The sequence below is a fragment of the Gadus morhua genome, chromosome 4 (assembly GCF_902167405.1).
Source record: "Gadus morhua chromosome 4, gadMor3.0, whole genome shotgun sequence".
NCBI lineage: Eukaryota > Metazoa > Chordata > Actinopteri > Gadiformes > Gadidae > Gadus > Gadus morhua.
In genome coordinates, this window is record NC_044051.1 from 8,131,682 (window position 1) to 8,158,392 (window position 26,711).

A 26,711-nucleotide genomic window follows, 5' to 3' on the forward strand; every position below is an offset into this window, starting at 1 on the left:
ATTATTATTATTTGTAACCATAGATTGATAACAGGTAGGCCTTATGTATTAATCTAAACTAAGGATTCATTCATTCATTATTGAAGGCCGGAGTACTTAGTAAAAAAGCGCATTTGAATTCACGTTGCTATTATATATGGTTAATGATACAATACATTTAGGTGTTTAAAGGTATAAAAGGGTGTCCTCCTTTGACATTTTAAATCACATATACGGAGGGCCGAGTGTGTCAAAGGTATTGCGATTCCATATTGTCACGTCGCAGAAGCTGACGTCAGCTGGTAACAGAACCAATCACAATACAGTATGTTAACCGCATATTTTTGGGCTGTACCTCTTTCTTAATTGGTCGGAAATTTCAAGGTTTTCTCGACCAATGGGAGGAGTCATACTTGCCTATATATTGCAGCTCATCGACCTAGTATTCATTGACTGACGTCGTTGCTAGAATACTATTGATAATGTCTGGAAGAGGTAAGACCGGAGGCAAAGCCAGGGCTAAGGCCAAGACCCGCTCCTCCCGGGCCGGGCTCCAGTTCCCCGTTGGCCGTGTCCACAGACTCCTACGTAAGGGTAACTACGCTCACCGCGTCGGTGCCGGAGCGCCCGTCTACCTGGCGGCGGTCCTCGAGTATCTGACTGCTGAGATCCTGGAGTTGGCTGGAAACGCTGCCCGTGACAACAAGAAGACCCGCATCATCCCCCGCCATCTGCAGTTGGCCGTCCGCAACGACGAGGAGCTCAACAAACTCCTGGGCGGAGTGACTATCGCTCAGGGCGGTGTGCTGCCCAACATCCAGGCCGTCCTTCTTCCCAAGAAGACCGAGAAGCCCGCCAAGAAGTAGTTTATAAATTCAACCTGAAATCCCAAAGGCTCTTTTAAGAGCCGCCCAAATCTAAAAAAGAGCTGAATCTTAAACACGGGAACCTTTTATGGTGCATTATATCGATTGCTATTGTCCTGTTGACTTAACCGTAGGTAGGTTAGCGAGAAGGGGCTCTGCTCAAACGTTAGGTGGAAATTAAAAAGGCAAAATACTCACTGGAGTTCCAACATTAAATGCATTAACGGGTATGTATATTGGGTTATTGATCAGAACAAATGCTCTCCCCGGGCTGGAGGCGAATCGTGCATCGCGGGTCAACTGAATTCATATTAAACAATCATGTCTGTTCATTAAACTGATTCCGTCACACAATGTTCTGAAGATTACGATTTTATACGAAATTTAATATTTCTCGATTTAACAAACGAATATTAGAGGTTTAAATGAATGACGACCATTAATAGTCATTATTTTACTTAGACACTGCATAGCCACCCCGTCCCCATCCTTCTAATAACGTTCGCCCTGATTGAATGTAGTATTTTGTTATAGTAATTGTAGCATCTTATCCTAGCTATCTTTGTTGTAGACGGGGATTGGGTTAACCTAGCGATTGTTAGTGCTTGGCACTTGGTTCTATGAACATCCTTACTGTTTCTGACATCGATATATTCTTTCACTTTCTTATGACAAATGTAATTATTTTATCGATTAGGATAAAAACGTCTGCTACATGCCCTAAATGTAAAATGTAAATATCTCTGAGGCACTGGGCGTGGCCTGTAATGGAGTACCCGCCCTTCGTCTCTCTCAGGTCCTCAACCAGCCTTTATAAACCCGGAGCACACGGCACCGGTCATATCAGTCTAAATATCCCACAGCACTATGTCTGGTCGAGGAAAAGGAGGAAAGGGACTCGGGAAGGGCGGCGCTAAGCGCCACCGAAAGGTTCTTCGTGACAACATCCAGGGCATTACCAAGCCCGCTATCCGCCGTCTGGCTCGCCGAGGCGGTGTGAAGCGTATCTCTGGCCTGATCTACGAGGAGACCCGCGGTGTCCTCAAGGTGTTCCTGGAGAACGTGATCCGTGACGCCGTCACCTACACCGAGCACGCCAAGAGAAAGACTGTCACAGCCATGGATGTGGTCTACGCCCTGAAGAGGCAGGGTCGCACCCTGTACGGTTTCGGCGGTTAAACATAATCATCTCTCCCAAACAAAGGCTCTTTTAAGAGCCGCCCAAATATCATGAAAAGCCATCCTGCAATATCGTTACTTCAGCTCTAGTTAATGAGCTGATTGCGTTGAATAAGAACAAGAATTTTCTGCGTCTTCATTATATCAAATAAACCGTCCCACGTCGGTATTAAATGCTATGTACCTCGTCCCCAGGTTCATATTGAATCTGTATAACAATGTGAACAAATAACAAACTCACTAAATGTTCTCGCACGGATAATTCAACAGTATTTCTAGTCTCTGCGAATCATCCGGTCGACCCGATATATACAATGGTATAACTCAAGATTACATTTATAAGGAAAGAATATAATTAATTGGATAATCAACCACGTCATCCATTGGTACAAATATTGAGTCTACAGTTGCCATATAAACCAAGATTGGATTGGGTTTATAGACTGAACCGGCCAGCTGGACCAGTAAACTTCTAACTAGTCTGAGTTGATAAATTAACCTTTTTAAACGTTTAGTTGAACTGTTCAATATTCTGGTTGAGGAGTTATTGCCAATCTCCTTACTGTCAAGCTGTAATACCGACCAGTGCCGCATTTTACCGCGTCCCAATTCTTCAGCCAATCACAGAACGGGACCAACACTGTTGATTTGCATGCGCCTCCTATAAATCTGGCAGTCAAACTGTGTGCTGGACACTCGCTTCATCATGCCTGAGCCAGGACCCAAATCCGCGCCGAAGAAGGGCTCTAAGAAAGCCGTTTCCAAGACCGCAGTCAAGGGCGGCAAGAAGCGCCGCAAGACCAGGAAGGAGAGCTATGCCATCTACGTGTACAAGGTTCTGAAGCAGGTCCACCCCGACACCGGTATCTCCTCCAAGGCGATGGGGATCATGAACTCCTTCGTCAACGACATCTTCGAGCGTATCGCCGGTGAGGCCTCTCGCCTTGCTCACTACAACAAGCGCTCCACCATCACCTCCAGGGAGATCCAGACCGCCGTCCGCCTGCTGCTCCCCGGGGAGTTGGCAAAGCACGCCGTGTCTGAGGGCACCAAGGCGGTGACCAAGTACACCAGCTCCAAGTAAATGCTACCATTTACCGACAATCCAACGGTCCTTTTAAGGACCACCCAAACCTGGTTAAGGGCTTTCCTTATGTTATTGACCACTTTATTAATTAACCATAATTACAGGTCGGTAACTGAACATCGATCTATGTTTTCACGTCTCTTCAAGTAACAAAGCTCGAAATCCACTCGCAATACGTGTGTTAAGAGATTGCATATAAGGAGTTGTGTGTGGAGAGCCGATCAGTCTACGGAGTCTACGGACCAGATCTCGGACCCCGGTTACTTATTCCGATTGGTAAACGGGCCACCATATTGTCAACTGTATAATCTAATGTTACTCGATACATAAATTATTTTGCAAAATATGAAAAAATCGACGTTACTGCAATGGTCGCAGGGCAGAGGTCCATTCTCAGTACTAGATCCAGTTCCGTTTCCATGGCTGCAGTGGTCTGGTTTCATATCTGTTCCCAGTGTGTTTATCTGGCAAAAAAAAACGTATTTACTGTAATTATAATAAAAAGATAACTGATCTATATTCTCAAATGATTGTACATAAAATGTAATCCCGTGCATTGCCTAAAGAACCATTGCCTAGCGCTGGGGCCGCCATCCCCCGTGTTTCGATGACATCAGAGAACCGGTGACAGATAAACGTATTACCAGAGAATGTAGGAAGACGGGCTCTGGTAATGGCCTACTACAATTAATGCACGTTACTTCACGTAGAAATTTGACAGTACAAACAAAACTGGAAAACAAGCAAATATATGCGACGGAAAGACGGTGCATATGATAAAAAGTCGCTTAATACTTTATTATGATCTTCGCATATGCCATGAATCCCCCAAACAGACATAAATCCCAAAGCGACTGTGTTCCCAGTGTGGCTTACTGGTGAGACTTTACCCTCCCTTGTTCCTGCCTAGCCGAATATAAACACAAATGGGACAAATACATAAATACAAAGACGAATGTGAACTTCGTTATTTATTTATACATTATGATCTGTTTCTTCTTATTCTTCTTCTGTTTAATACTATGCTCTATTTGAGTTGTGCTTTCAGTTTAATTCCCTATTCCCTAGGGGCGTGTGTAAGTACGCTAAAGCCAATCGTGAACCTTACAGAGCTCCCGCCATTATTCAAAACTGCCAATCAGCTTGTAGCGGTGCTCGGCCTCAGTGTATATATTCTCCTGCAGTTGACTCCCTAGCACACTTCGTGAAGACGAACAACAGCAGCTAACAAGCAATGGCCAGAACCAAGCAGACCGCTCGTAAGTCCACCGGTGGCAAAGCCCCAAGGAAGCAGCTCGCCACCAAGGCGGCCCGTAAGAGCGCCCCGGCCACCGGCGGCGTGAAGAAGCCCCATCGCTACAGGCCCGGTACCGTGGCCCTGAGAGAGATCCGCAGGTATCAGAAGTCCACCGAGCTGCTGATCCGCAAGCTGCCCTTCCAGCGCCTGGTGAGGGAGATCGCCCAGGACTTCAAGACCGACCTCCGCTTCCAGAGCTCCGCCGTCATGGCTCTTCAGGAGGCCAGCGAGGCCTACCTGGTCGGCCTGTTCGAGGACACCAACCTGTGCGCCATCCACGCCAAGAGGGTGACCATCATGCCCAAAGACATCCAGCTGGCCCGCCGCATCCGCGGAGAGCGTGCCTAAAGCGACCTTCGTTACATCCCCACAACGGCTCTTTTAAGAGCCACACAATTCTTGCAAAGGCTTCCTTTTGAAATAGACACTGAACCCTGCTTTATTAAAATGTTTGCAAATATTATGCAATGTTTAGTCTAGAGGACAATCAAACTATTAACTGACTGGTCTAATGTCATTCAAATTCGAGCCATCCAGCGCAGACCACTGCAATGATACACTTCTTGGGCCGTCTCTAAAAGACGTCGGGTTGACCCTAAACCAAGCTCGAAGGTTCCTGAGAGTCGCACAAGAACACTAGAATAATCGGTATAATTTGGCCGGGGGTTATTAAACAATGTCGCTCCATGATAAATAATCCACAAATATTTAGAAACGTCATGTTTGGAAAAATACAAATAAATACAATTATAGACTAATACAACTATTTGTAGCTATACGATTTAATTAAAAAAATAAAATAACAGATCCACTCAAGACTAATATATCTGTAACCCTACACAATGCACGAACGTTTTTAAGTATTTTGGGGGAAAATAATAATTATCCCTCCGCGACGAGGGGGTGTGTCCTGCTGCCTATATCGTCACGTCATCACGTTGTGCGTGCTGCTGCTCCTTTCCGGAACGTTCCTCTTGTTATCCTGACGGACTGAATCATGGTGAGTTTAGATCCTTTAATTTACCACAATCATTCGGTTTTTAACCCAGAAAATGACCAGATTACTCTAAACAGGCGGAACTCTACAGCGGGGTCGGTAGAAGAGCCTTCTGCGGCTCAGGGTGTAGATGTAGCTCCGCAGGCTAACGGCTAACTGAGCACATGGTGCCGGTCCTACCTAGGGTCTCTTTATTAAACTATCTTCGTTCACCTGAGAAGCCCGACGTGGTCTCATGTGGTCATCACGGACGTCTTTATATCCCCCACTATACTCATGTTTTCTAAACGACGCCAGCGTGACAGGGCAAATCACTGGTGTGGTACCATGCTAGCCTAGCTAGTCCAGTTAGCTGCTTTTAGGGTGCAGCACCCAAACTCTTTGTTCCGCAGACCAGTTAGGAAAAACCGCAGAACACTCGTAACACCCTTGCTGGAACGGGTCCTTAGGTCTGGAACGGGACTAGAACCATTTACATCAATCTCACATCACTAACATTACATGTTCTCGAGGCTTCTAAGAGGGCGGAGTTAAGAACCATCATGACCATGCTGGGTCTTAACTGAACGGCTCTGAAATTAAGGAGTCTTAACTGATCATGGTATAATAATCATACCCAATGAATCTAGTTCCTAATCATAATTTAATTTAGCAAAGAAATACCTTTTGTATCATCTGCATAGTGTAATGATTATTAAAACCATCAACTCATAATGATACTGTATCATGAAGCGATTCTAGTGGTGCAATAGCGATTCTAGGTGTTTAATAGGGATTCTAGGTGTGTGTATTAGGGATTGTGTGTGTGTATTAGGGATTGTGCCTGTGTGTATTAGGGATTGTGCCTGTGTGTATTAGGGATTGTGTGTGTGTATTAGGGATTGTGTGTGTGTATTAGGGATTGTGCGTGTGTATTAGGGATTGTGCCTGTGTATTAGGGATTGTGCCTGTGTATTAGGGATTGTGCCTGTGTTTATTATGGATTCTAGGTGTGTGTGTATTAGGAATTCTTGGTGTCCGTATGTGTGTGTATAAGGGATTCTCATGGTGTGTAACATTGATACTGACATAATTCTAGTGGTGTAATGGTGATACTGATGATGGCTCCTCCTCCCCAGGCGTCTCTCTCTATGGCCCCTGTCAACATCTTCCGCCACGGAGCGGACGAGGAGAAGGCAGAGACAGCTCGGCTGGTAGGATCTGGGGCGGGCCGTGGGGGGGGGGGATGAATCTAGGGTGTGTATTTGGGGGGATGTGTATGAGGGGTGTGTGTGTGTGTGTGTGTGGATGTGTATGAGGGGTGTGCGTGGGGGGGGATGTGTATGAGGGGTGTGTGGGGGAATGTGTCTGAGGGGTTGGTGTGTGTGTTCAGCGTGGAGGTAATAACGATCTCCTGGTGTCTTTAGTCGTCGTTCATCGGAGCCATCGCCATCGGGGACCTGGTGAAGAGCACGCTGGGGCCCAAAGGCATGGTGGGTGACGGTCCCCATCACTAGTCGCTCTACCCAGAGGTGTGTGCGTGTTACCCAGGTGATGAAGCCTCTCTTGTGATTGGCTCCACCAGGACAAGATCCTGCTGGGGGGCGGGCGCGAGGCGTCTGTGACCGTCACCAACGACGGAGCGACCATCCTCAAGGCCATCGGCGTGGACAACCCGGCCGCCAAGGTGCTGGTCGGTGAGTTGGGGAGGGGCCTTGGGAGTGGGCGTGGCCTTGGGAAGGAGGGGGGGGGGTGAGGATGTCGGTCAGGGAGACGTCTGTCCGTCTGACTGTCTGTCCTTCTCCCAGACATGTCAAAGGTCCAGGACGATGAGGTGGGCGACGGCACCACCTCGGTGACGGTGCTGGCGGCGGAGCTGCTCAGGGTGAGGACCTCATTGAGGCATCGTCTCATAGAAGGATTCCAATGTTGCTACAGCGACATCGGTGTGTGTGTGTGCATTGTTTCCCCCAGTACTGTGGTGTTGAGGCGTCCGCCTTAACACTAGGGCCCCGCCTTGACTACCAATGTATATACAAAAAAATATATTTTTATTTTTTTTAATAAATATTTTTTAATTATTATGCATTAACAAAGTAGAAAACTCTCGTAGGGAAAGAAAACATGCTCCTTGACCATCTTGACTAAGACATTTTCTGGGGGAAATACTGGTGTGCGTTTACGTGTTATACGTGCGTGTGTCGCCACACCAATCTGACTTTTGGGGTCTGTCTGTTTCAGGAGGCGGAGCTTCTGATCGCTAAGAAGATCCACCCCCAGACCATCGTCTCAGGGTGGAGGAAGGCCACGCAAGCGGCCCGTGACGCCCTGAGGGCCGCCGCCGTGGACAACGGGTGGGTTTGGGGGCGGGGATTAGTGGGTGTGTGGGGACGGTGTATTAAGGCCTGATTAGGGTTTCACGTCACGCAACGCAACGACCATGCAGTCGCTTCGACGTAGTCGTGAACCTTTATTTTTCTGCGTCGGGTTTACGTGTCGCTATGCATTGCCATGGTAAAGAGAGAAGAAATAGTTGGTCTTTGTCTGTGCATGCTATTAATTTACAATTGGTGTACTAATGGTATTTTTGATTATGATATTGATTCTAGAAACTTGAAAGCTGAATACGACTCAAACAATGTGCAACAAAAACAGAAGATAGGCTGCTATTTGGTTGTCGTTGTCCATTCCGGTCATTCCATTCGAAGTCTATGATGACCGAATACAAAACGTCTCCACGTTTTACCGATTACTAGCGAGTAAAAATAAAGGTTACGGCTATGAAGACAAAAGTGACATGTTTTTCCCTTTTTAGATTTTTTTTCCAAGCGTTTTCCCGGAAATGATGTAGTTAGCGGACCAATCACAGCCCTTGCTGCGTCGCCTCGACGCACGGTTAACATTTAGCGCATGTCAGGCCCTCGCGCTGGAAGGAGGGTCTGAAAGGACGTAAGGGGTCCGTAACCCCCCTGCGTTGCGTCAATGTGGGATCAGACCTTTAGTGTGTGTGTGTGTGTGTGTGTGTGTGGGGACAGTGTATTGGTGTGTACAAGTGTGTGTGTGTGGGGATGATGTATAAGTGTGCGTGTGTGGGGAAGGTGTATATAAGTGTGTATCACCTGCTTATCTCCCTGATTTGTGTTGCCTTAGCAACGACCCGGAGCGCTTCCAGCAGGACCTGCTGAACATCTCAAGGACCACGCTGTCCTCCAAGCTGCTCACGCACCACAAGGAGCACTTCTCCCAGCTGGCGGTCGACGCCGTGCTCAGGCTCAAGGGCTCCGGCAACCTGGACGCCATCCACGTCATCAAGAAGCTGGGAGGCAGCCTCACAGACTCGTACCTGGACGAAGGTCTGTACTGGGCCCATCAGGGGAGGATGTACTGGGGGGGAGGGTGTGTGCAGCGGGGCTCAGAACCTGAGTACAGCTGGGAACTGAGAGCCAATCGTCTCTGCTCTCAGGTGAACCTGCTGTCTAGCGTGGTGGCAGTCTCAGTGACGTGTAGACGTCTTCTGGTTCCACTGTGCTGAGACGGAGGGGGGGCAGTTAAGGGGGATGGAGGTTCTAAGGTGAGGTTCTATGGGGGGTTGGAGGTAGCGTTTCTGAGCTGGAGGTTCTATGGGGCGCTGGAGGTTCTATGGGGAGCTGGAGGTTCTGTGGGGAGCTGGAGGTTCTATGGGGAGCTGGAGGTTCTATGGGGAGCTGGAGGTTCTATGGGGCGCTGGAGGTTCTATGGGGAGCTGGAGGTTTTAAGGGGAGCTGGAGGTTCTAAGGTGTGTGTGTGTGTGTGTTCTTTGCAGGGTTCCTCCTGGACAAGAAGATTGGTGTGAACCAGCCCAAAAGACTGGAGAACGTCACCATCCTCATCGCCAACACCGGGATGGACACGGATAAGATCAAGGTGACCGAACCAGACACCCAATGATACTACTGGTACAACTGGTACCAGCAGGATACACTGCACCAAACAACCTACCACTGGTACTGATGTATGGGGGTCCGGTATAGCGGTCCTGGTGGTACTGATGGTACATGTGTGGGTTCAGATCTTTGGCTCCAGGGTCCGGGTCGACTCCACGGCCAAGGTGGCGGAGATCGAGATGGCGGAGAAGGAGAAGATGAAGGAGAAGGTGGACAGGATCCTGAAGCATGGAATCAACTGCTTCATCAACAGGTACCCGTCTGTCTGAATCATCTATAACCTACTCTCTGTTGGCTCTCAGGAGAAGGATCTAGAACTACCCGTCTCTCTCTCTCTCTCAGGCAGCTGATCTATAGTCACCTGTCTCACCTTCAGGCAGCTGATGTATTACCAACTGTCTCACCCTCAGGCAGCTGATCTACAACTACCCAGAGCAGCTTTTCGCTGCGGCAGGGGTCATGGCCATCGAACACGCGGACTTCGCCGGTGTGGAGCGTCTGGCACTGGTCACCGGTAACGACCCCGTCCTGCACTCTTGATTGGTCCAGACGTCCTGCTGCCTCCAGACACCTGCTAACTGTCTGTCTGTGTAGGAGGGGAGATCAGCTCTACGTTCGACCGGCCGGAGCTGGTGAAGTTGGGACACTGTAAGCTGATCGAGGAGGTGATGATCGGAGAGGACAAGCTGATCCACTTCTCTGGAGTCTCCATGGGTACGAGCCACAGTCTGTCCTCAATCACAGTCTGTCCTCAATCACAGTAACAGACTGCCCTTTATCACAGTCCGTCCGTTATCACAGCAACAATCTGTTTTGTTTGCAGTTAATCCAGATTTGTTCACGAAATGATTCCTATAGCGTGAGGACCTCTGTAGACCTATTGGGGCTGGGTACTCAACGGGGTACGCTGGGTCTGACCGGTTTCCTGTGGTCGAAGGGGGGCTGGGTCGTCTAGGGGGTCTGGGTGGTCTAGGGGTTCTGGGTCTAGAGGGTCTGGGTGGTCTAGAGGGTCTGGGTGGTCTAGAGGGTCTGGGTGGTCTAGGGGTTCTGGGTCTGACACGTTTCCTGTGTTCTATTGGGAGGCTGGGTGGTCTATGGGGTCTGGGTCTGACCTGTTTCCGACCCGTTTGCGGTGCTCCAGGGGAGGCGTGCACCATCGTGCTGCGAGGAGCCACCCAGCAGATCCTGGACGAGGCGGAGCGCTCTCTCCACGACGCCCTCTGTGTGCTCGCCCAGACCATCAAGGAGACGCGCACCGTCTACGGAGGAGGTGCTCATCCTCTCGCTCACCCTCACTCACTCACCCCCCCCCCCCCCCCCCCCAAGTGGGTCCTAACTGAGCTGTTCCCTCAGGCTGCTCTGAGATGCTGATGGCGAAGGCCGTCACTGATCTGGCCAATAGGACCGCAGGGAAGGACGCGGTCGCCATGGAGTCCTTCGCGAAGGCTCTCATGATGGTATGTCTCTCTCAACCAGTCCCTCTCTCTCCACGTGTTGTTACGGGGACTGTTTTTCTACTGTGACCGAGTTGTTATGGTAACTGTTTCAGCTGCCCACCATCATCGCGGACAACGCCGGCTACGACAGCGCCGACCTGGTGGCTCAACTCCGCGCTGCGCACCAGGACAACAAGAACACCTACGGCCTCGGTGGGTGTGTGTGTGTGTGTCCTCTAGGGCTGTAACGATATGCGTATTGAAACTGAAATCGCGACACTCAAAGCCACAAACCTGTCTCGCGGTGTGATAAGGCAGAAGCGAGACACGCCCTTTTAACGCCCATTATCCTCGAGTCCTGTTCCAGCCACATGATGGGAGCTGTTAGTGCCAGGGTTTCCGTTGTCCGGTAATAGAAAAATTAAATGTCAGACAAAATTGTATCTGCTGACCGCTCCTTATCGATGCCGTGAGTCTGCGACGAGATGCCCTCGCTGTGATGACAGCGCTCCGTGGCTAAGGAGGATTGCATTTCTCCACAGCCTGACAAACTCCACATATGCGACATGAACGACATTTATCCAGAGTGGGCCAAGCGCGCAAAAATAACCTGTGTGATCCCTGTCTCTAGTGTTTTGTGTGCTTTGACCGGCAGTTGGTCTGCTTATAGGTCGGAATGAATCGGCCACCGAGAAGCGGGAACGCTGTTTAGTGCTACCAAACTATTAAAATTACTATTATTTATCTGACATTAATAATTTCAAATTCATACGCCTAAACCACAAAACTAGTTGAGGGTTTTGCCTACCTGCAAGCATCCTCCAACTGCAATCTTTGGTTATTTATTTATTCATTTTGCTATACTTGAATAGTATTCTTTCTGTTCAAATCTGTTCAGTGTTCAAAATTATTTGTTATTAAATGGCACATTAAGTCAATTGTTATACAAGTGTTTAAATGCTTTTTAAATTTAAAAGAATCGTGGAATGTATCGAACCGTGGGTCAAACATCGTGATACAAACCGAATCGTGAGTTGGTGTGTCGTTACAGCCCTAGTGTCCTCAGTATGGTATTCCAGTTTATGTCCACACTATGGTATTCTAGTGTGTCCTCAGTATGGTATTCTAGTGTGTCCTCAGTATGGTATTCTAGTGTGTCCTCAGTATGGTATTCTAGGGTGTCCTCAGTATGGTATTCTAGGGTGTCCTCAGTATGGTATTCTAGTGTGTCCTCAGTATGGTATTCTAGTGTGTCCTCAGTATGGTATTCTAGTGTGTCCTCAGTATGGTATTCCAATGCCTGTGGATATGTTTGTCCTCAGTATGGTATCCTAATGTGATTGTTGTGTGTTCCAGACATGTCCCAGGGCATCATAGGAGACATGGTGACCCTCGGTGTTACTGAGTCCTTCCAGGTGAAGCGACAGGTGCTGCTGTCTGCTTCTGAAGCGGCGGAGATGATCCTGCGTGTGGACAACATCGTCAAGGCGGCGCCCAGGTCCGTCCATTGCCCCTTCAGCCTCAACTTCATGCTCTGCTCCAATTGGCTAACCGCTCCAGGAAGTGGGACGTGTTTGACAATGCTGACTAAACCCTGATGTCTGTCTCTCTCCCTCTCCTTTTCTCGCTGTCTGTCTGTCTCTGTAGGAAGAGGGTTCCCGACCACCACCCCTGCTAGACGCGGCGGGGGGGGTTAGAGGAGGAGATCAGCCTATTTATCTTCGTCCAGTTCTCTTTCTAGTGTTCTTTAAGTTTTCATGTTCTCCAACTGTTGAAGCACCGAGTTCATCCTGCTAACGGCTAGCCTCTGATTAAGCCATCGCTTTAGTCCAGAGATGCTAATGCTAACTTGTTTCAGTTTAGTTTTGCATTGGTTCTCTGCAGCACTCACTAGTGAGCAGGATGCTAGTTAGCGTGATGCTAGTTGTGGTTTGCTGTCCTGTACTCTGCAGAATGTTTGTCCCGACAGAAATAAACACGATATGAACCGTTATCTGAACCCTTTATTTACTGTCTTTGGTTAGCGGGTCACAGCCACCGCAACCTCCCTGAATCAACTGTTGAGTGGGGCAGGATCGTCCAACACCGCTCACTCACTATACCTTCAAAAGCACTTTCACAATAAGAGTCGCTCAAAACATTCAACACTACTCTTACTGCTCTTAACCTTCAAAACACTTTCATATTAAGAGTCCCCTCAGAGCATCCAACACAACTTTACCTTCAAAGCTTTCACAATAAAAGTCCTCTCGGAACATCCAACCGAACTCTATACCTTCAGAGCACTTTTCTCAAGAGTCCTGTCAGATGTCTGCCAATCAGAGGGCAGGGGTGTGTTAGAGGGCGCCCTCATAAGGGCTTGAGAGCTGCGTTTGAGGCATCCCAGCTGGGCAGGAGGAGGATGAGGTGGATACTGGTGCTGCTGGTCCTACTGGGCTGGGAGTGGAGCGCCCACGGCCTGCTCAGGTAGGGCCCTCGTGTGTTCATCATTGCTGCTCAGGTAGGGCCCTCGTGTGTTCATCATTGCTGCTCAGGTAGGGCCCTCATGTGTTCATTACTGCTGCTCAGGTAGGGCCCTCATGTGTTCATTACTGCTGCTCAGGTAGGACCCTTATGTGTTCATTACTGCTGCTCAGGTAGGACCCTCATGTGTTCATTACTGCTGCTCAGGTAGGACCCGCTCATGTGTTCATTAATAAGGGGGTACAGATAAGGTTTGTAGCTTCATGTGTCCACAATTGTAAGAGTTATCGTTCTTTTGTTTGAATATTAAAATAATAGTTGAGGTATTTGTTGATATTATTTAACATTATTTTATACTTTAACTAGAAAATTCGATGAGTGCTGTACTGTACAGTGGGGTTGAAAATATGTTTGAGTAGAGTCACACAGTTTAAAACGTAAAGAAATGTGGAATGGCATGAATCAAGTGAAGTGATTTGAACAGAGCCCAAATGGAGTAAACATACACACCATTTACCATTTTTAACAAAGATTGGAAGACAAATAAAATGAAGCGTTAAAAAAGACAATGTCTAAAGTGAAATAGTATGAATGCATTTGAAATCAAATATAGAATTGCTGAGCTGTTTAGATAAAGTTTGAAGTGTGTGTTTGTGTGTGTGTGTGTGTCATTACTTGTATTCTTTCACATCTAGTTAATCGAGATAATCTCCCAAAATGATGAGGCTTGTACCGTTATACTCCTTGGGGTCTCAGCTTTCATATGGCATATTGATTGTGTAGATAGCATGACGTGAAAAATATAGTTTACATTAGCATTTAACTTCTACTGGAAGTATACCAGATACGTAGGAGGCAGCTAGCCTCTAGAAATATATACGGGGGTCGCCACACACAAACACCCGATATATAAGAATCCGGTTAAAAGCTTCTTTCGGGATGGCCAACTTGGGCTAGAGCAGGTGACCTCACACTCTAGCCTCGACTTAAGTCAATGAGACCAACTCAAATTTTAAGCAGGTTTGAATTTAAACGGTTGATTCTGGAAAAAGTATAAATTACATATTTGAAGATCAGGTGTGTTGGTTTGTTAAATGTTGGAAGAAAGGTCATCGGTTAAAAAAATGACCAAGTTGCAGAGTCTGAAGTAGTTGGAAGTGTCAGAGAATGGCCGGACGGCTTCTCCCATTGACTTCCATCATAAAAAAATATATTTTTAAAGCAGAATATCTTTAAAAGTTTAAAATATTCTTCAGGCTAATATGACCATTTTGAAAGTGGAATGGAGGCTCTAGGTGAAAAACGGTGGAAAGACTACATCCAGTTCTCGCTACTTAAACCTTCACGGTCCTCCAGGGTTCCTCTGAAGCGGGTTCGCTCCGTCCGCAGCCAGCTGCGCAGCGCAGGGCTACTGGAGGAGTTCATCCGGGAGCACCGGCCCTCCGTGTTCGCCCGGCGCTACGCTCAGTGCCTCCCCCAGGGGGGGGCAGCGCTGCAGCTCAGCCGCAGCAACGAGAAGCTCTTCAACTACCTGGACGTACGTCAACTCTTTGGGCTCATTCATAGTGCCTAGGGCTAGGCTGTGTGTACTAGGTGTGTACTATGTGTGTACCAGGTGTGTACCAGACAGACGCAGTACTATGTTTGTACTATGTGTGTACCAGGTGATTACTATGTTTGTACCAGGTGATTACTTTGTGTGTACTCTGTGTCTACCTGGTGTGTACTTTGTGTGTAGTAAGTGTCTACCAGGTGTGTACTTTGTGTCTACCAGGTGTGTGCTATGTGTGTAGGCACAGTACTATGTTTGTACTAAGTGTGTGCTTTATGTGTACAAGATGTGTACCAGGCATGTACTTTGTGTGTACCAGGCGCAGTACTATGGCACCGTGAGCCTGGGGACTCCGGAGCAGAACTTCTCTGTTGTATTTGACACCGGATCAGCAGACCTCTGGGTTCCTTCGACCTACTGTGTCAGCCAGGCCTGTGGCACGTACACACACACACGCACGCACTAATACATGCACGCACATGCACACACTAAATCACACACACACACACACACACACACACACACACACACACACACACACACACACACACACACACACACACACACACACACACACACACACACACACACATATATAAACACATATCATTTATTTTAATGTGTGTGTGTGTGTGTGTGTGTGTGTGTGTGTGTTTGTGTATTATTGTGAGTGTGTGTGTGTGTTTCTGTATTATTTTGTGTGTGTCTGTCCAGATCACCACCGCCAGTTCCGGGCGTTCGAGTCAGCCTCATTCTCTCACGACGGACGCACCTTTGGTATCAACTACGGATCTGGACACCTGCTGGGAGTGATGGGCAGAGAGACTCTGAAGGTACTTCCTGTCTGCCTGTCTATCTGTCTGCCTGTCTCTCAGTATCTCTGTCTATCTTCCTGTCTGTCTGTATCTCTGCCTGTCTGCGGGTGTGAGTCTCTGTGAGTTTGTTCCAGGTCTCAGGTGTGAGTTTGCCCAGGTCTCAGGTGTGAGTCTGTTCCAGGTGTCAGTCTGTTCCAGGTGTGAGTCTGTTCAGGTGTGAGTCTGTCCAGGTCTCAGGTGTGAGTCTGTTCAGGTGTGAGTCTGTCCAGGTCTCAGGTGTGAGTCTGTTCAGGTGTGAGTGTGTCCAGGTCTCAGGTGTGAGTTGGTTCAGGTGTGAGTTAGTTCCAGGTATGAGTCTGCCCAGGTATCAGGTGTGAGTCGGTTCCAGGTGTGAGTGTGTCCAGGTCTCAGGTGTGAGCCGGTTCAGGTGTGAGTTAGTTCCAGGTATGAGTCCATCAAGGTCTCAGGTGTGAGACTGTTCAAGGTGTGAGTGTGTCCAGGTCTCGGGTGTGGGTCTGTTCCAGGTGTGATTCTGTTCCAGGTGTGAGTCTGTTCCAGGTCTCAGGTGTGAGTCTGTTCCAGGTGGCGGGGGTCCGTGTGGTGGACCAGGAGTTCGGGGAGTCGGTGTACGAGCCCGGCAGCTCCTTCCTGCTGGCGCGGTTTGACGGGGTGCTAGGCATGGCCTACCCCCAGCTGGCGGAGGTCCTGGGGAAACCCGTGTTCGACAACATGATGTCTCAGAGCGTCCTGGAGGAACCTGTGTTCTCCTTCCACCTCACCAGGTACCACAGCCCACTACACCTGGCCCGCTACACCTTGCTTGCTACACCTAGCCTCCTACACCTAGCCTGCTGCACCCAGCCTGCTCCTAACCTGCTACACCCAACCCACTCCACCTAGCCCGCTCCCCCTAGCCCATTCCACCTAACCTGCGACACCTAGCTACATCTAGCCTGCTACACCTAGCTAAAGCGCTGTGCAATCTAGTCTAGTCAAGGGTGGGGGAAACACTCCACCCAGAGGGCAGAGACCTGGAAAAGACAACCCCTCCACCCTCCCCCTTTGCTGTGCAGGAGGACTGGAGGGGAGGCCGGAGGGGAAGGGGGAGAGCTGCTCCTGGGGGGGGAGGACCCAGACCTCTACAGCGGACCAATCAACTGGCTGCCCGTCACCGCTAAGGGCTACTGGCAGATCAAGATGGACGGGTGACCGCTGGCTCTGATTGGCTGAGCAGGATGGCAGTCTACATGCCTGTAACTTGGGTAACCAGGTTACAGTGTGGGTAGTGTGGATAACCCTGTGTGTGTGTGTGTGTGTGTGTGTGTGTGTGTGTGTGTGTGTGTGTGTGTGTGTGTGTGTGTGTGTGTGTGTGTGTGTGTGTGTGTGTGTGTGTGTGTGTGTGTGTGTGTGTGTGTGTAGTGTGGCGGTCCAGGGGGTCCGGTCTCTCTGTCCTCACGGTTGCCAGGCGATCGTGGACACGGGAACCTCCCTCATCGCCGGGCCGACCAATGACATCATCACCCTGCACCAGCTGATCGGAGCCACGCCCACGGACATCGGAGAGGTCAGAACGACGGAGTACTGCGTGTAGTACTACACTTCTGTGTGTATTACTACAGTACTGTGTGTAGTACTACACTACTGTGTGTAATACTACAAAACTGTGTGTGGTTCTATGGTACTGTGTACTTTATGTAGTATGTGTAGTACTAATATACTGTGTACTGTGTATAGTATTTGTAGTACTAATGTACTGTGTAGTATGTGTAGTACTAACGTACAGTGTGTACAATGTGTAGTACTAATGTACTGTGTACTGTTTGCAGTATTTGCTGGACTGCAACAGACTGTCCAGTCTCCCTCACGTCACCTTCATCCTCGGAGGAGTCGAATACACTCTGAACGCCGAGGAGTATGTACGCAAGGTATGTCTGTCTGTCTGTCTGTCTGTCTGCAATTGGAAGTTGTTAGCAGTAGTTGCTTAATCTCCCCCCCCCCCCTCCCTCTCTCCCCCATCTCTCCCTCCCTATCTCTCTCCCCCATCCCCCCCCCCCCCTCTCTCTCTCTCTATTGGTCTCTCTCTCTCTCTATTGGTCTCTCTCTCTCTCTCTCTCTCTCTCTCTCTCTCTCTCTCTCTCTCTCTCTCTCTCTCTCTCTCTCTCTCTCTCTCTCTCTCCCTCTCTCTCCCCCCCTCTTCACTTCCCCCCCCCCCCCCCCCCCCCCCCTCTGTCCAGGAGATGTTTGGGGAGAGGCAGTTGTGCTTCAGTGGTTTCCAGTCCGTTGACATCATGTCCTCTGAAGGGCCGCTATGGATCCTGGGAGATGTATTTCTGACGGAGTACTACAGCATCTTTGACCGAGGTCACGATCGGGTCGGATTAGCTCGCTCTCGCCAACACTGACCAGTCTGCTAGTTAGATGAGTTATGATCAGCTAGTTAAAATATTAAAGAGCTAGTTAGAATGATTAAGATCTGTAGTTGAATGGCTAGGTGAACTAATAGTAGCTGGTCGAGCTAGTTATGGACACCTAGTTAGGAACCAGCTTAACTAGGTGGTTGTTCTCTCGAAGGTTAGGTGTGTAATTGACTAATAAAATGTTCCGAGTTCTCTCCGCTGTCCGGCTGTCTTACTGGTGATCACTGGTCCGACTCATTAGCAACATGCTAACGAGGCTAACCACAAAGTTGGTGTTGAGAGGAGGAGTTTATTAGTGAACACAAAGGTTAGCGTCGAGAACATCACATGAGATACGAGTCCAGCTATTCTGGTAGCAGGGCCACAACAATAAGCCAACAATAACCTAATGGCGATGATCAAAATACTAACATCACACAATCAGTCCACAAACTAGAACAGGAATAATTTGTACATTCAAAAATATTGTGGAGCATTTTGCACTTAAAACACAAGTTTCCCTCAAGTTCAAATCCTATCGACTTCCACATAGAGTGATGGGGGAACTCAGTAGCCAATCACAGGCTGTGGGGCGGTGCCTGAGCTCTGTGATTGGTCGTGGGATTGGTTGTCTGGACTGTCGTTGGTTTCTTTCTACTGCGTGTGCTCAGCTGCAGGCTTGAAAGGTCTAAGGCAGCCCCCCGGCCAGGCCCTGCAGGTCGGCCTCCTGGGGGCCCGCCTGCCAGGGGCCCGCATGGCTCTGGGCGACGGTGCCCTCCTGGATCTGGGCGACGGGGCCGGGGTCCTCCAGGGGGCCCTTCTGGCTCAGGGCCCCGGGGTCGGGTGAGCCGGGGTCCCTGTAGAGGTCCCCCCCCCTCCTCTCCAGGCCCGTGGGGCTGGGCAGGCTTCGTACCGACAGCCTGGATGACTTTCTGGAGAACTGGAAGGAGGTCTGGCGGCCCCGGGGCCCCGGGGGCCGCGCCGGGACCCCCCCGCCGCGGGGGTCCCGGTCTTTAGGGATGCTCCAACGAAACCTCTTAGGACCCAACTGGGTGAGAGAGGTGGAACAGAGAGAGATACAGCTGGAGGGAGGGAGGGAGGGAGAGAGGGAGAGAGAGAGAGAGAGAGAGAGAGAGAGAGAGAGAGAGAGAGAGAGAGAGAGAGAGAGAGAGAGAGACCAATAGAGAGAGAGACCAATAGAGAGAGAGAGAGAGAGAGAGAGAGAGAGAGAGAGAGAGAGAGAGAGAGAGAGAGAGAGAGAGAGAGAGAGAGAGAGAGAGAGAGAGAGAGAGAGAGAGAGAGAGATCAATCAAAGTCTCTTCTAGTCTAAAGAATGAAAGAAGTCCACGAGCCAGAGGAGTAGTTAGGAGTGTGGAGGCTGAGGTACCTGCCGCTGTCCCCTTTCGGAGCCGCCTGTGCTGGGGAGGCCGAGTCTACCTGAGGCCCAGGCTTCCGGGAGGCCGAGGGGGTGATGACAACCTTGGGGAGTTGGGGGGGTGCTTGGGAGTCCCGGGAGATGGGGCTGCTGAGCTCTCTCAGCGTGTCCAAGGTGTCTCCTTGAGAGGGGAGGGGTGTGTGGGGCGGAGCCCGGCCCTCCCCACTGGGGTGGACCCTGAAGTAAGGGGGGTTAAAATGGACCAATAAGGTACCTGGAGTGGTTTAAACTTTAAACTGACCTATAAGGTACCTGTAGTGGTTTAAACTAACCAATAGGGTACCTGTAGTTGGGCATGAAGGGGAAGAAGGTTCCGGTGGCGTCGCTGCTGTGGCGTTTGAACCCGGGTCGCGGGGGGACCAGCTCTGGAGGCTCCTGGACGCTGAGCATTCGCCGGACGTGACCCAGGACCTGGAGATACACCGGGACCATGGGTTAGAGCACCCCCCTCTGTGGACCGCATGTCACTGTTCCTGTACTACAGGTGCACTACAGGTGCACTACAGGTGTACGACAGGTGTACTAAAGGTGTACTACATGTGCACTAGAGGTTTACCACAGGTGTACTACAGGTGTGTTACAGGTGTACTATAGGTGTACCACAGGTGTACTAATTGTGTACTACAGGTGTGCTACAGGTGTACTACAGGCGTATCAAAGGTACACCGCAGGTGTATCACAGGTGTATCACAGGTGTACTACAGGTGTACTAGAGGTGTATTACAACTATGGTTGGCTGGTTAAGCTCAGGTGAGTCGGCAGGTAATAAATCAGCACAAGTAGAACTGGTGGATTTTTAGGCACCAGTGGCCAATGGGTCAAAATTTGAAGAAAATGGATGCATTACCGAATCTTGACGATGAGCAGAAACAGATTCCTGTTGCCGCGGGCAACCGTCTGTCAGATCCGCCTCATCAAACTGAAGGATATCAGACAGTCTGGAGGAGGGGAGAGGAGAGCTGGTTATGCGGAGCGTACCAATAGGGGGACTGGAGGGGTTATGAGGACCGTACCAATAGGGGGCCTGGAGGGGTTAGGAGGACTGTACCACCAGGGGGCCTGGGGGGGTTATGAGGACCGTACCACCAGGGGGCCTGGAGGGGTTATGAGGACTGTACCACCAGGGGGCCTGGGGGGGTTATGAGGACCGTACCACCAGGGGGCCTGGAGGGGTTATGAGGACCGTACCACCAGGGGGCCTGGGGGGGTTATGAGGACCGTACCACCAGGGGGCCTGGAGGGGTTATGAGGACCGTACCACCAGGGGGCCTGGAGGGGTTATGAGGACCGTACCACCAGGGGGCCTGGGGGGGTTATGAGGACCGTACCACCAGGGGGCCTGGAGGGGTTATGAGGACCGTACCACCAGGGGGCCTGGGGGGGTTATGAGGACCGTACCACCAGGGGGCCTGGAGGGGTTATGAGGACCGTACCACCAGGGGGCCTGGAGGGGTTGTTGAGGGGTGTGTTGAGGGTTGTTTGTGTTGTTTTTTTGTGTGCTGGGGGGGGGGGGGGGGTGTCGTACCCCATGTCGGTGGTGGAGCCCAGGAAGGAGGGGATGCAGTAGTCGGCGGCGGCCACCGTGTAGGGGGGCTGGGCGGCCGCGTCGTCCCAGTATATGTCCCGGGTCAGATGGGGCATGTTCATGTGCATCTCATCCACTGCCAGCAGGGACACCTGGAAACATCTGGATCAGACACCTGGAAACATCTGGATCAGACACCTGGAAACATCCGGATAAACCTGCTGTACAAGATCTGGTCAGACACCTGGAAACATCATGATCGGACACCTGGAAACATCTGGATGAACCACCTGATAACATCTGGATCAGAGACCTGTTAACATCTGGATCAGACAGCTGATAACATCTGGATGAACCACCTGATAACATCTGGATCAGGCACCTGGTAACATCTGGAACAGACACTTTGAAAGATTTGGATCAGACATCTGGAAACATCTGGATCAGACACCTGGAAACATCTGGATCAACCACTTGATAGCATCTGGATCAACCCCCTGATAACATCTGAATCAGCTACTTGATATTATCTGGACCAGACACCTGATAACATCTTAATCAGACACCCGATCACATCTGGATCAGACACTTGATAACATCTGGATGAGACACTTGATAGTATCTGGATCAGACACCTGATAACATCTGGATCAGACACCTGACCGCTGTCTACCTGCAGGTTGCGGTCGATGATCCAGTTGGTCTCGAAGTCGTCATCATCCTCGCCGAACGGGTTGATGAGCTGCTCCGCTACCTAGCAACCGCAGAGACAGGTCACATGACCTTGATCTGAGTTAGTTTTTATGTGTGTTTGCGTACTTGTATTTGTGTCTATGTGCGTGTGTGTGTGTGTGTGTGTGTGTATGTGTGTGTGTGTGTGTGTGTGTGTGTGTGTGTGTGTGTGAGTTTGTGTGTCTGTGGGTGTGTGTGTTAGGTGTGTGTTTGTGTGTGCTTGTGTGCGTGTGTATGTGTTTGATTATTTGTATGTGTGTGTGTGCGTTTTAGGTGTGTATTTGTGTTTACGTGTTTGCTTGTGTGCTTGTGTGCGTGTGTGTGTGTGTGTCGGGGGGACCTTTAGCCATCCAGAGTAGAAGAAGAACTGCAGCAGGGTGAAGATGGGGACGTAGAGGTCGAGGTCGTTACCCGGGTAACCCTGGGAGGGGTCAAGGAACTGCCGGCCAATCAGACACGCGATGAAGAAGGTATAGACCGCCAGAGTCACCACCTACACACACAAACAAACACACACGCACACGCACAAATACGGACAGACACACACACGTAAAAAAATAAGCACACACACACACACATACACACACACACACACACACATACAAATGCGCACATACACACACATACAAATACACACACACAAACACAAATATTCTGTGAGTGAGAATAATGAGGGTAATTAAGGAAGTCTTAAACCCGGGTTAAAATAGATCCGGTGTGAGTGTGTGTCTGTATTTGTGTGTGTGTGTATCTTTGTGTGTGTTTGTGCACAAAGGATTATGGCAACCAGACATAACAGACATCGTAACCATCACAACATTATACAATTATTGAGAGAGAGAGAGAGGGAGAGAGAGAGAGAGAGAGAGAGAGAGAGAGAGAGAGAGAGAGAGAGAGAGAGAGAGAGAGAGAGAGAGAGAGAGAGAGAGAGAGAGAGAGAGAGAGAGAGAGAGAGAGACACGCACACACACAGAGACAGAGAAAGTACCTGTGTATAAACCAGGGGGATTCCAACCCAGTCGTACCCAAACAGCGTGGAACACCAAGTTCTGAACTTATTCATTTCCTACAGAGACAGACATGCAGGTAGACGGGCAGAAAGACAGATAATCAAAGATCGACGTGTGGGGACCCTTCTGTTCGTCCCAGCAGTCAGAACCTTACTTAACCTCAGCTCCATTGAGGTCAGAGGATCCTCAACCTCAACATGTAGAACTGAACCTTGTTTGGTTTGCCGAACACTGACTGTAAGTCTCTTTGGACCGGACTGAATGGTTCAAACATCGGCACTAAAAGGCTTTTCCATGAGGACTAGAGTCTCCATGAGGACTAGAGTCTCATGAGGACTAGAGCATAGAGTCTCCATGAGGACTAGAGTCTCAAGAGGACTAGAGTCTCATGAGGGCTAGAGCCTAGAGTCTCCATGAGGACTAGAGTCTCATGAGGACTAGAGTCTCATGAGGACTAGAGTCTAGAGTCTCCATGAGGACTAGAATCTCCATGAGGACTAGAGTCTCATGAGGGCTAGAGTCTTGAGTCTCCATGAGGACTAGAATCTACATGTGGACAAGAGTCTCCATGAGGACCCTGCAGTGAGGACCAGTTGTGAGCCGGACCTTGAGGATGGCCTGCAGGTCCACGCTGTCCTGGATGCGGCCCTCCTTGCGGGCCTTGGCGGCCAGGTTGGTGAACCAGACCACGGGGACCCAGTACTTCAGGTGAGGAGAGTTGATGTTCTCAAACAGCTTCCTCTCCTCAGGAGTCATGAAGCCTGAGGAGGAGAGGGGGGGAGGGGAGATGAGGCCACACCTGGTCCACACTTGGACCAGGTGTGTACTAGGTGTGCACCAGTTGTGTACCAGGTGTTTGTGTTGACTAGGTGTGGGTGTGGACCAATACCAGGTGTACACCAGGTGTGTAACAAATGTGGACCAGGTGTGCACCAGGTGTGGACCAGGTGTGCTCCAGGTGTGGACCAGGTGTGGAACAGGTGTGCACTAGGTGTGGACCAGGTGTGTAGCAAATGTGGACTAGGTGTGGACCAGATGTGGACCAGGTGAGGACCAGGTGTGCGCCAGGTGAGGACCAGGCGTGCACCAGTTGTGCACCAGGTGTGGACCAGGTGTGGGCCAGGTGTTCACCAGGTGTGGGCCAGGTGTGCTCCAGGAGACCCACCTGCCTCCACCACGTGCTCGATGGTGGGGAAGCGCTTGCAGACGGTGGTGCTCACGGAGCGGAAGATGAGGATGGAGGTGAGGTTGACGTAGCGCATCATGGTCCGACGGAGCAGCCGGCCGTACTCATCCCGGCCCTGGACACAGCTGGAGACAGAGAGACAGGTGGCAGGCAGACAGACAGACAGACAGACAGACAGACAGACAGACAGACAGACAGACAGCTGGAGACAGAGAGACGGGTGGCAGACAGACAGACAGCTGGAGACAGAGGGACAGGTGGCAGACAGACGGGTGGAGACAGGCTGACAGACAGACAGACAGACAGACAGACAGACAGACAGACAGACAGACAGACAGACAGACAGACAGACAGACAGACAGACAGACAGACAGACAGACAGGTACCTGGTGATAAGGAACATGAGTCTATCAGGCCAGGGCAGATTGATAAACTGGTTCCACCAGCGATTCACCACCAGAGTCACATAGAAACCTGCAGGAAGGGGGTAGACAGTCCAGATCATGTGAACATTAGGGTTCGACCCGAGAACTTTTCAGCTGGAAGTCGAACAACAACACAATCCCCCCCAAGCACACCCACCCATACACAGAAACACACAAACTTCTACTAATGAGGCTGTGATATTGGCTTCTAATGCACAGCTAATGAGATCCCTCCATCCCTTCCTCTCTCTGACTCCCTTTCTCTCTCATTTCCTGTTCATTTGCAGCAGGAAGTTGTAATGACTTCATCCTCTGGTCCCAGAAGGTTTACAACACACCCCGATGTTCTTTCTGCCCTCTCCCCCCTCTCCTCCTCCTCTCCATCCTCTCCCCCCTCTCCCTTTCTCCCTGTAATGAGTGAGGCAGACAGAGAGACAGACGGACAGACAGACACTCAGACAGGAGGGCAGACACTCAGACATACCCAGGATGAAAGTGACTGGTATCTGCTCAGCGTATCTGTCACAGTAAAGGCTGAGCTTCTCAAAGAACCTCTTCTGGTCGACAGACAAGACAAACCTGGAGGTACACACAGATATCACTCGAACTGATATAGTACTACTAGGAGACAATACAAACTACCACAGTACCAAGACTACCAAAGTGCTAACATATAACATAAGATATTACAAGCCCAGTAAGCAGGACACTAGCACAGGGTGGCTATTCACCTTTAGCCCGCTAACAGAGAGGCCAGGGTACTTGTATAATGCTAACCTGGATGGTTGGATATCAGCGGCATTCTACCAGACAGGCTAGGGCATCTTGAGCATGCTATCAGAAAGGCTAGACTACCTGAAGAATTCTAACAGAGATGCTAGGCTACCTTTAGCATGCTAACAGAGGGATTAGGTTACCTGAAGCATGCTAACAGGGAGGCTAAGCTACATGTAGCATGCTAAAAGGGAGGCTAGGCTAACAGGGAGAGCAGGGTATATTTTGCATGCTAACAGAGATGCTCGAGTACCTATAGCAGCCTAATAGATATGCTAGGCTACCTGTAACATGCTAACAAGAAGGCTAGGCCAACATATGGCTTGGCTCTACTAGTAGGGAGGCTAACATTGAGGATGGGCTAAAAGGGAGGCTAGGCTAACAGGAAGGCTAAGCTACCTGTAGACCAGGCTGAGGACGATGTAGAGCAGGGCGAAGATGAAGAACTCTCGGTAGAGCAGCTTGTAGATGCTGCCCCTCCACCGCAGCAGCAGGCGATGGAAACCAAAGAACGTAGCATTAGCAACCCTACTGGAGTAGGTCACAGTCATAGTCTCTCCACAGAGAGAGAGAGAGAGACTGACTGAGAGAGAGACCGGAAGGAGGACAGACGGAGAGAGATGGAGATAGACAGAAAGAAAGAAAGAAAGAAAGAAAGAAAGAAAGAAAGAAAGAAAGAAAGAAAGAAAGAAAGAAAGAAAGAAAGAAAGAAAGAAAGAAAGAAAGAAAGAAAGAAAGAGGAGGAGAGATAAATGTAGACACACAGAGAGACAGAGAGACAGACACAAACACAGACAGAGAGACAAACAGACAACCAGTCAGACAGACAGGCAAACAGAAAGATAGACACAGATAGATCGATAGATAGATAGATAGATAGATAGATAGATAGATAGATAGATAGATAGATAGATAGATAGATAGATAGATAGATAGATAGATAGATGGATAGATGGAGAGATGGATAGATAGATGGATGGATAGATAGATAGATGGATAGATAGATCGTTAGATAGTCCAAAAAGTCTGATTTGTTCTCAATGCAATCAGTTGCTGGCTCTATGTCTCTCTCTCTCTTCCTCTCTCTGTCCCACCCTCTCTCTCTCTCTCTCTCTCTCTCTCTCTCTCTCTCTCTCTCTCTCTCTCTCTCTCTCTCTCTCTCTCTCTCTCTCTCTCTCTCTCTCTCTCTCTCTCTCACCCTTTCTCTCTCATTTTTAACTCACTCTCCCTGATGCTCACCGATTACCAAGTAATCTGAATGGTACACACACGCGTTTGTGTGCGTGAGTGTGTCTGAGTGTGTGAGTGTGTGTGAGTGCATGTTTGCGTGTGTGTGTTTGTGTGCATGTATGAACAGAATCACAGGTATCAAACTAGCCATCTCTCTCTCTCTCTCTCTCTCTCTCTCTCTCTCTCTCTCTCTCTCTCTCTCTCTCTCTCTCTCTCTCTCTCTCTCTCTCTCTCTCTCTCTCTCAATTCAATGCAAAAAGCTTTATTGGCATGACTATTGTGGTAAACCAAACAGTGTTGCCAAAGCATTACAGTGTTACAAATATTATGCATGATAACAAAAGAGAACGTCAGAACAATCTGTGCATATAACAACCTATAACAATATAACATAACATACAGATGTACATGTGTACATATAGAAA

The 26,711-nt window shown here is 49.6% G+C and overlaps 7 protein-coding genes across 7 annotated transcripts; 6 read left to right on the plus strand and 1 right to left on the minus strand.

Moving 5' to 3' along the window:
• The first annotated feature begins 256 nt into the window (after positions 1-256).
• LOC115541842 (histone H2A) lies at positions 257-1,199 on the plus strand. The gene has a single exon (XM_030353729.1). It carries the CDS (start codon positions 462-464, stop codon positions 843-845), a length of 384 nt encoding a protein of 127 aa, XP_030209589.1. The 5' UTR covers positions 257-461; the 3' UTR covers positions 846-1,199.
• A 389-nt stretch (positions 1,200-1,588) lies between these two features.
• On the plus strand, positions 1,589-2,623 carry LOC115541845 (histone H4). Its single transcript, XM_030353731.1, has one exon. It carries the CDS (start codon positions 1,713-1,715, stop codon positions 2,022-2,024), a length of 312 nt encoding a protein of 103 aa, XP_030209591.1. The 5' UTR covers positions 1,589-1,712; the 3' UTR covers positions 2,025-2,623.
• A 72-nt stretch (positions 2,624-2,695) lies between these two features.
• On the plus strand, positions 2,696-3,625 carry LOC115541843 (histone H2B 1/2-like). The gene has a single exon (XM_030353730.1). It carries the CDS (start codon positions 2,731-2,733, stop codon positions 3,106-3,108), a length of 378 nt encoding a protein of 125 aa, XP_030209590.1. The 5' UTR covers positions 2,696-2,730; the 3' UTR covers positions 3,109-3,625.
• A 180-nt stretch (positions 3,626-3,805) lies between these two features.
• Positions 3,806-5,196, plus strand: LOC115541841 (histone H3). Its single transcript, XM_030353728.1, has one exon. It carries the CDS (start codon positions 4,346-4,348, stop codon positions 4,754-4,756), a length of 411 nt encoding a protein of 136 aa, XP_030209588.1. The 5' UTR covers positions 3,806-4,345; the 3' UTR covers positions 4,757-5,196.
• Positions 5,197-5,316: 120 nt separating this feature from the next.
• Positions 5,317-12,736, plus strand: cct2 (chaperonin containing TCP1, subunit 2 (beta)). Its single transcript, XM_030353726.1, has 16 exons — positions 5,317-5,408; positions 6,524-6,598; positions 6,812-6,877; positions 6,970-7,081; positions 7,193-7,269; positions 7,626-7,738; positions 8,535-8,737; positions 9,187-9,287; positions 9,433-9,560; positions 9,718-9,821; positions 9,902-10,021; positions 10,449-10,577; positions 10,661-10,764; positions 10,857-10,956; positions 12,100-12,241; positions 12,391-12,736. The coding sequence occupies exons 1-16, from the start codon at positions 5,406-5,408 to the stop codon at positions 12,419-12,421; spliced, it is 1,608 nt and encodes a 535-aa protein (XP_030209586.1). The 5' UTR covers positions 5,317-5,405; the 3' UTR covers positions 12,422-12,736.
• A 278-nt stretch (positions 12,737-13,014) lies between these two features.
• Positions 13,015-18,182, plus strand: nots (nothepsin). Its single transcript, XM_030353732.1, has 9 exons — positions 13,015-13,209; positions 14,563-14,743; positions 15,078-15,195; positions 15,473-15,591; positions 16,156-16,355; positions 16,647-16,778; positions 16,993-17,137; positions 17,400-17,498; positions 17,808-18,182. The coding sequence occupies exons 1-9, from the start codon at positions 13,145-13,147 to the stop codon at positions 17,973-17,975; spliced, it is 1,227 nt and encodes a 408-aa protein (XP_030209592.1). The 5' UTR covers positions 13,015-13,144; the 3' UTR covers positions 17,976-18,182.
• Positions 18,183-18,259: 77 nt separating this feature from the next.
• LOC115541285 (bestrophin-3) lies at positions 18,260-25,676 on the minus strand. The gene is made up of 13 exons (XM_030352974.1): positions 25,456-25,676; positions 24,767-24,861; positions 24,244-24,331; positions 23,837-23,982; positions 23,278-23,432; positions 22,650-22,727; positions 22,002-22,154; positions 21,603-21,683; positions 20,930-21,081; positions 20,252-20,342; positions 19,688-19,815; positions 19,357-19,581; positions 18,260-19,051 (listed from the first exon to the last, which is right to left on the minus strand). Exons 1-13 carry the CDS (start codon positions 25,605-25,607, stop codon positions 18,658-18,660), a joined length of 1,938 nt encoding a protein of 645 aa, XP_030208834.1. The 5' UTR covers positions 25,608-25,676; the 3' UTR covers positions 18,260-18,657.
• Between the last annotated feature and the right edge of the window lie 1,035 nt (positions 25,677-26,711).

Excerpts from the sequence above, each read along its gene's own strand:
- LOC115541842 (XM_030353729.1), top strand. The coding sequence starts at position 462 with ATGTCTGGAAGAGGTAAGACCGGAGGCAAAGCCAGGGCTAAGGCCAAG.
- LOC115541845 (XM_030353731.1), top strand. The coding sequence starts at position 1,713 with ATGTCTGGTCGAGGAAAAGGAGGAAAGGGACTCGGGAAGGGCGGCGCT.
- LOC115541843 (XM_030353730.1), top strand. The coding sequence starts at position 2,731 with ATGCCTGAGCCAGGACCCAAATCCGCGCCGAAGAAGGGCTCTAAGAAA.
- LOC115541841 (XM_030353728.1), top strand. The coding sequence starts at position 4,346 with ATGGCCAGAACCAAGCAGACCGCTCGTAAGTCCACCGGTGGCAAAGCC.
- cct2 (XM_030353726.1), top strand. Across the intron at positions 7,270-7,625 it reads TGGCGGCGGAGCTGCTCAGG|GAGGCGGAGCTTCTGATCGC; the intron begins GTGAGGACCTCA and ends TGTCTGTTTCAG. Across the intron at positions 7,739-8,534 it reads GCCGCCGCCGTGGACAACGG|CAACGACCCGGAGCGCTTCC; the intron begins GTGGGTTTGGGG and ends GTGTTGCCTTAG.
- nots (XM_030353732.1), top strand. The coding sequence starts at position 13,145 with ATGAGGTGGATACTGGTGCTGCTGGTCCTACTGGGCTGGGAGTGGAGC. Across the intron at positions 13,210-14,562 it reads AGCGCCCACGGCCTGCTCAG|GGTTCCTCTGAAGCGGGTTC; the intron begins GTAGGGCCCTCG and ends ACGGTCCTCCAG. Across the intron at positions 17,499-17,807 it reads CCGAGGAGTATGTACGCAAG|GAGATGTTTGGGGAGAGGCA; the intron begins GTATGTCTGTCT and ends CCCTCTGTCCAG.
- LOC115541285 (XM_030352974.1), bottom strand. The coding sequence starts at position 25,607 with ATGACTGTGACCTACTCCAGTAGGGTTGCTAATGCTACGTTCTTTGGT. Across the intron at positions 24,332-24,766 it reads ACCAGTCACTTTCATCCTGG|GTTTCTATGTGACTCTGGTG; the intron begins GTATGTCTGAGT and ends CCCTTCCTGCAG. Across the intron at positions 23,433-23,836 it reads CGAGCACGTGGTGGAGGCAG|GCTTCATGACTCCTGAGGAG; the intron begins GTGGGTCTCCTG and ends TCTCCTCCTCAG.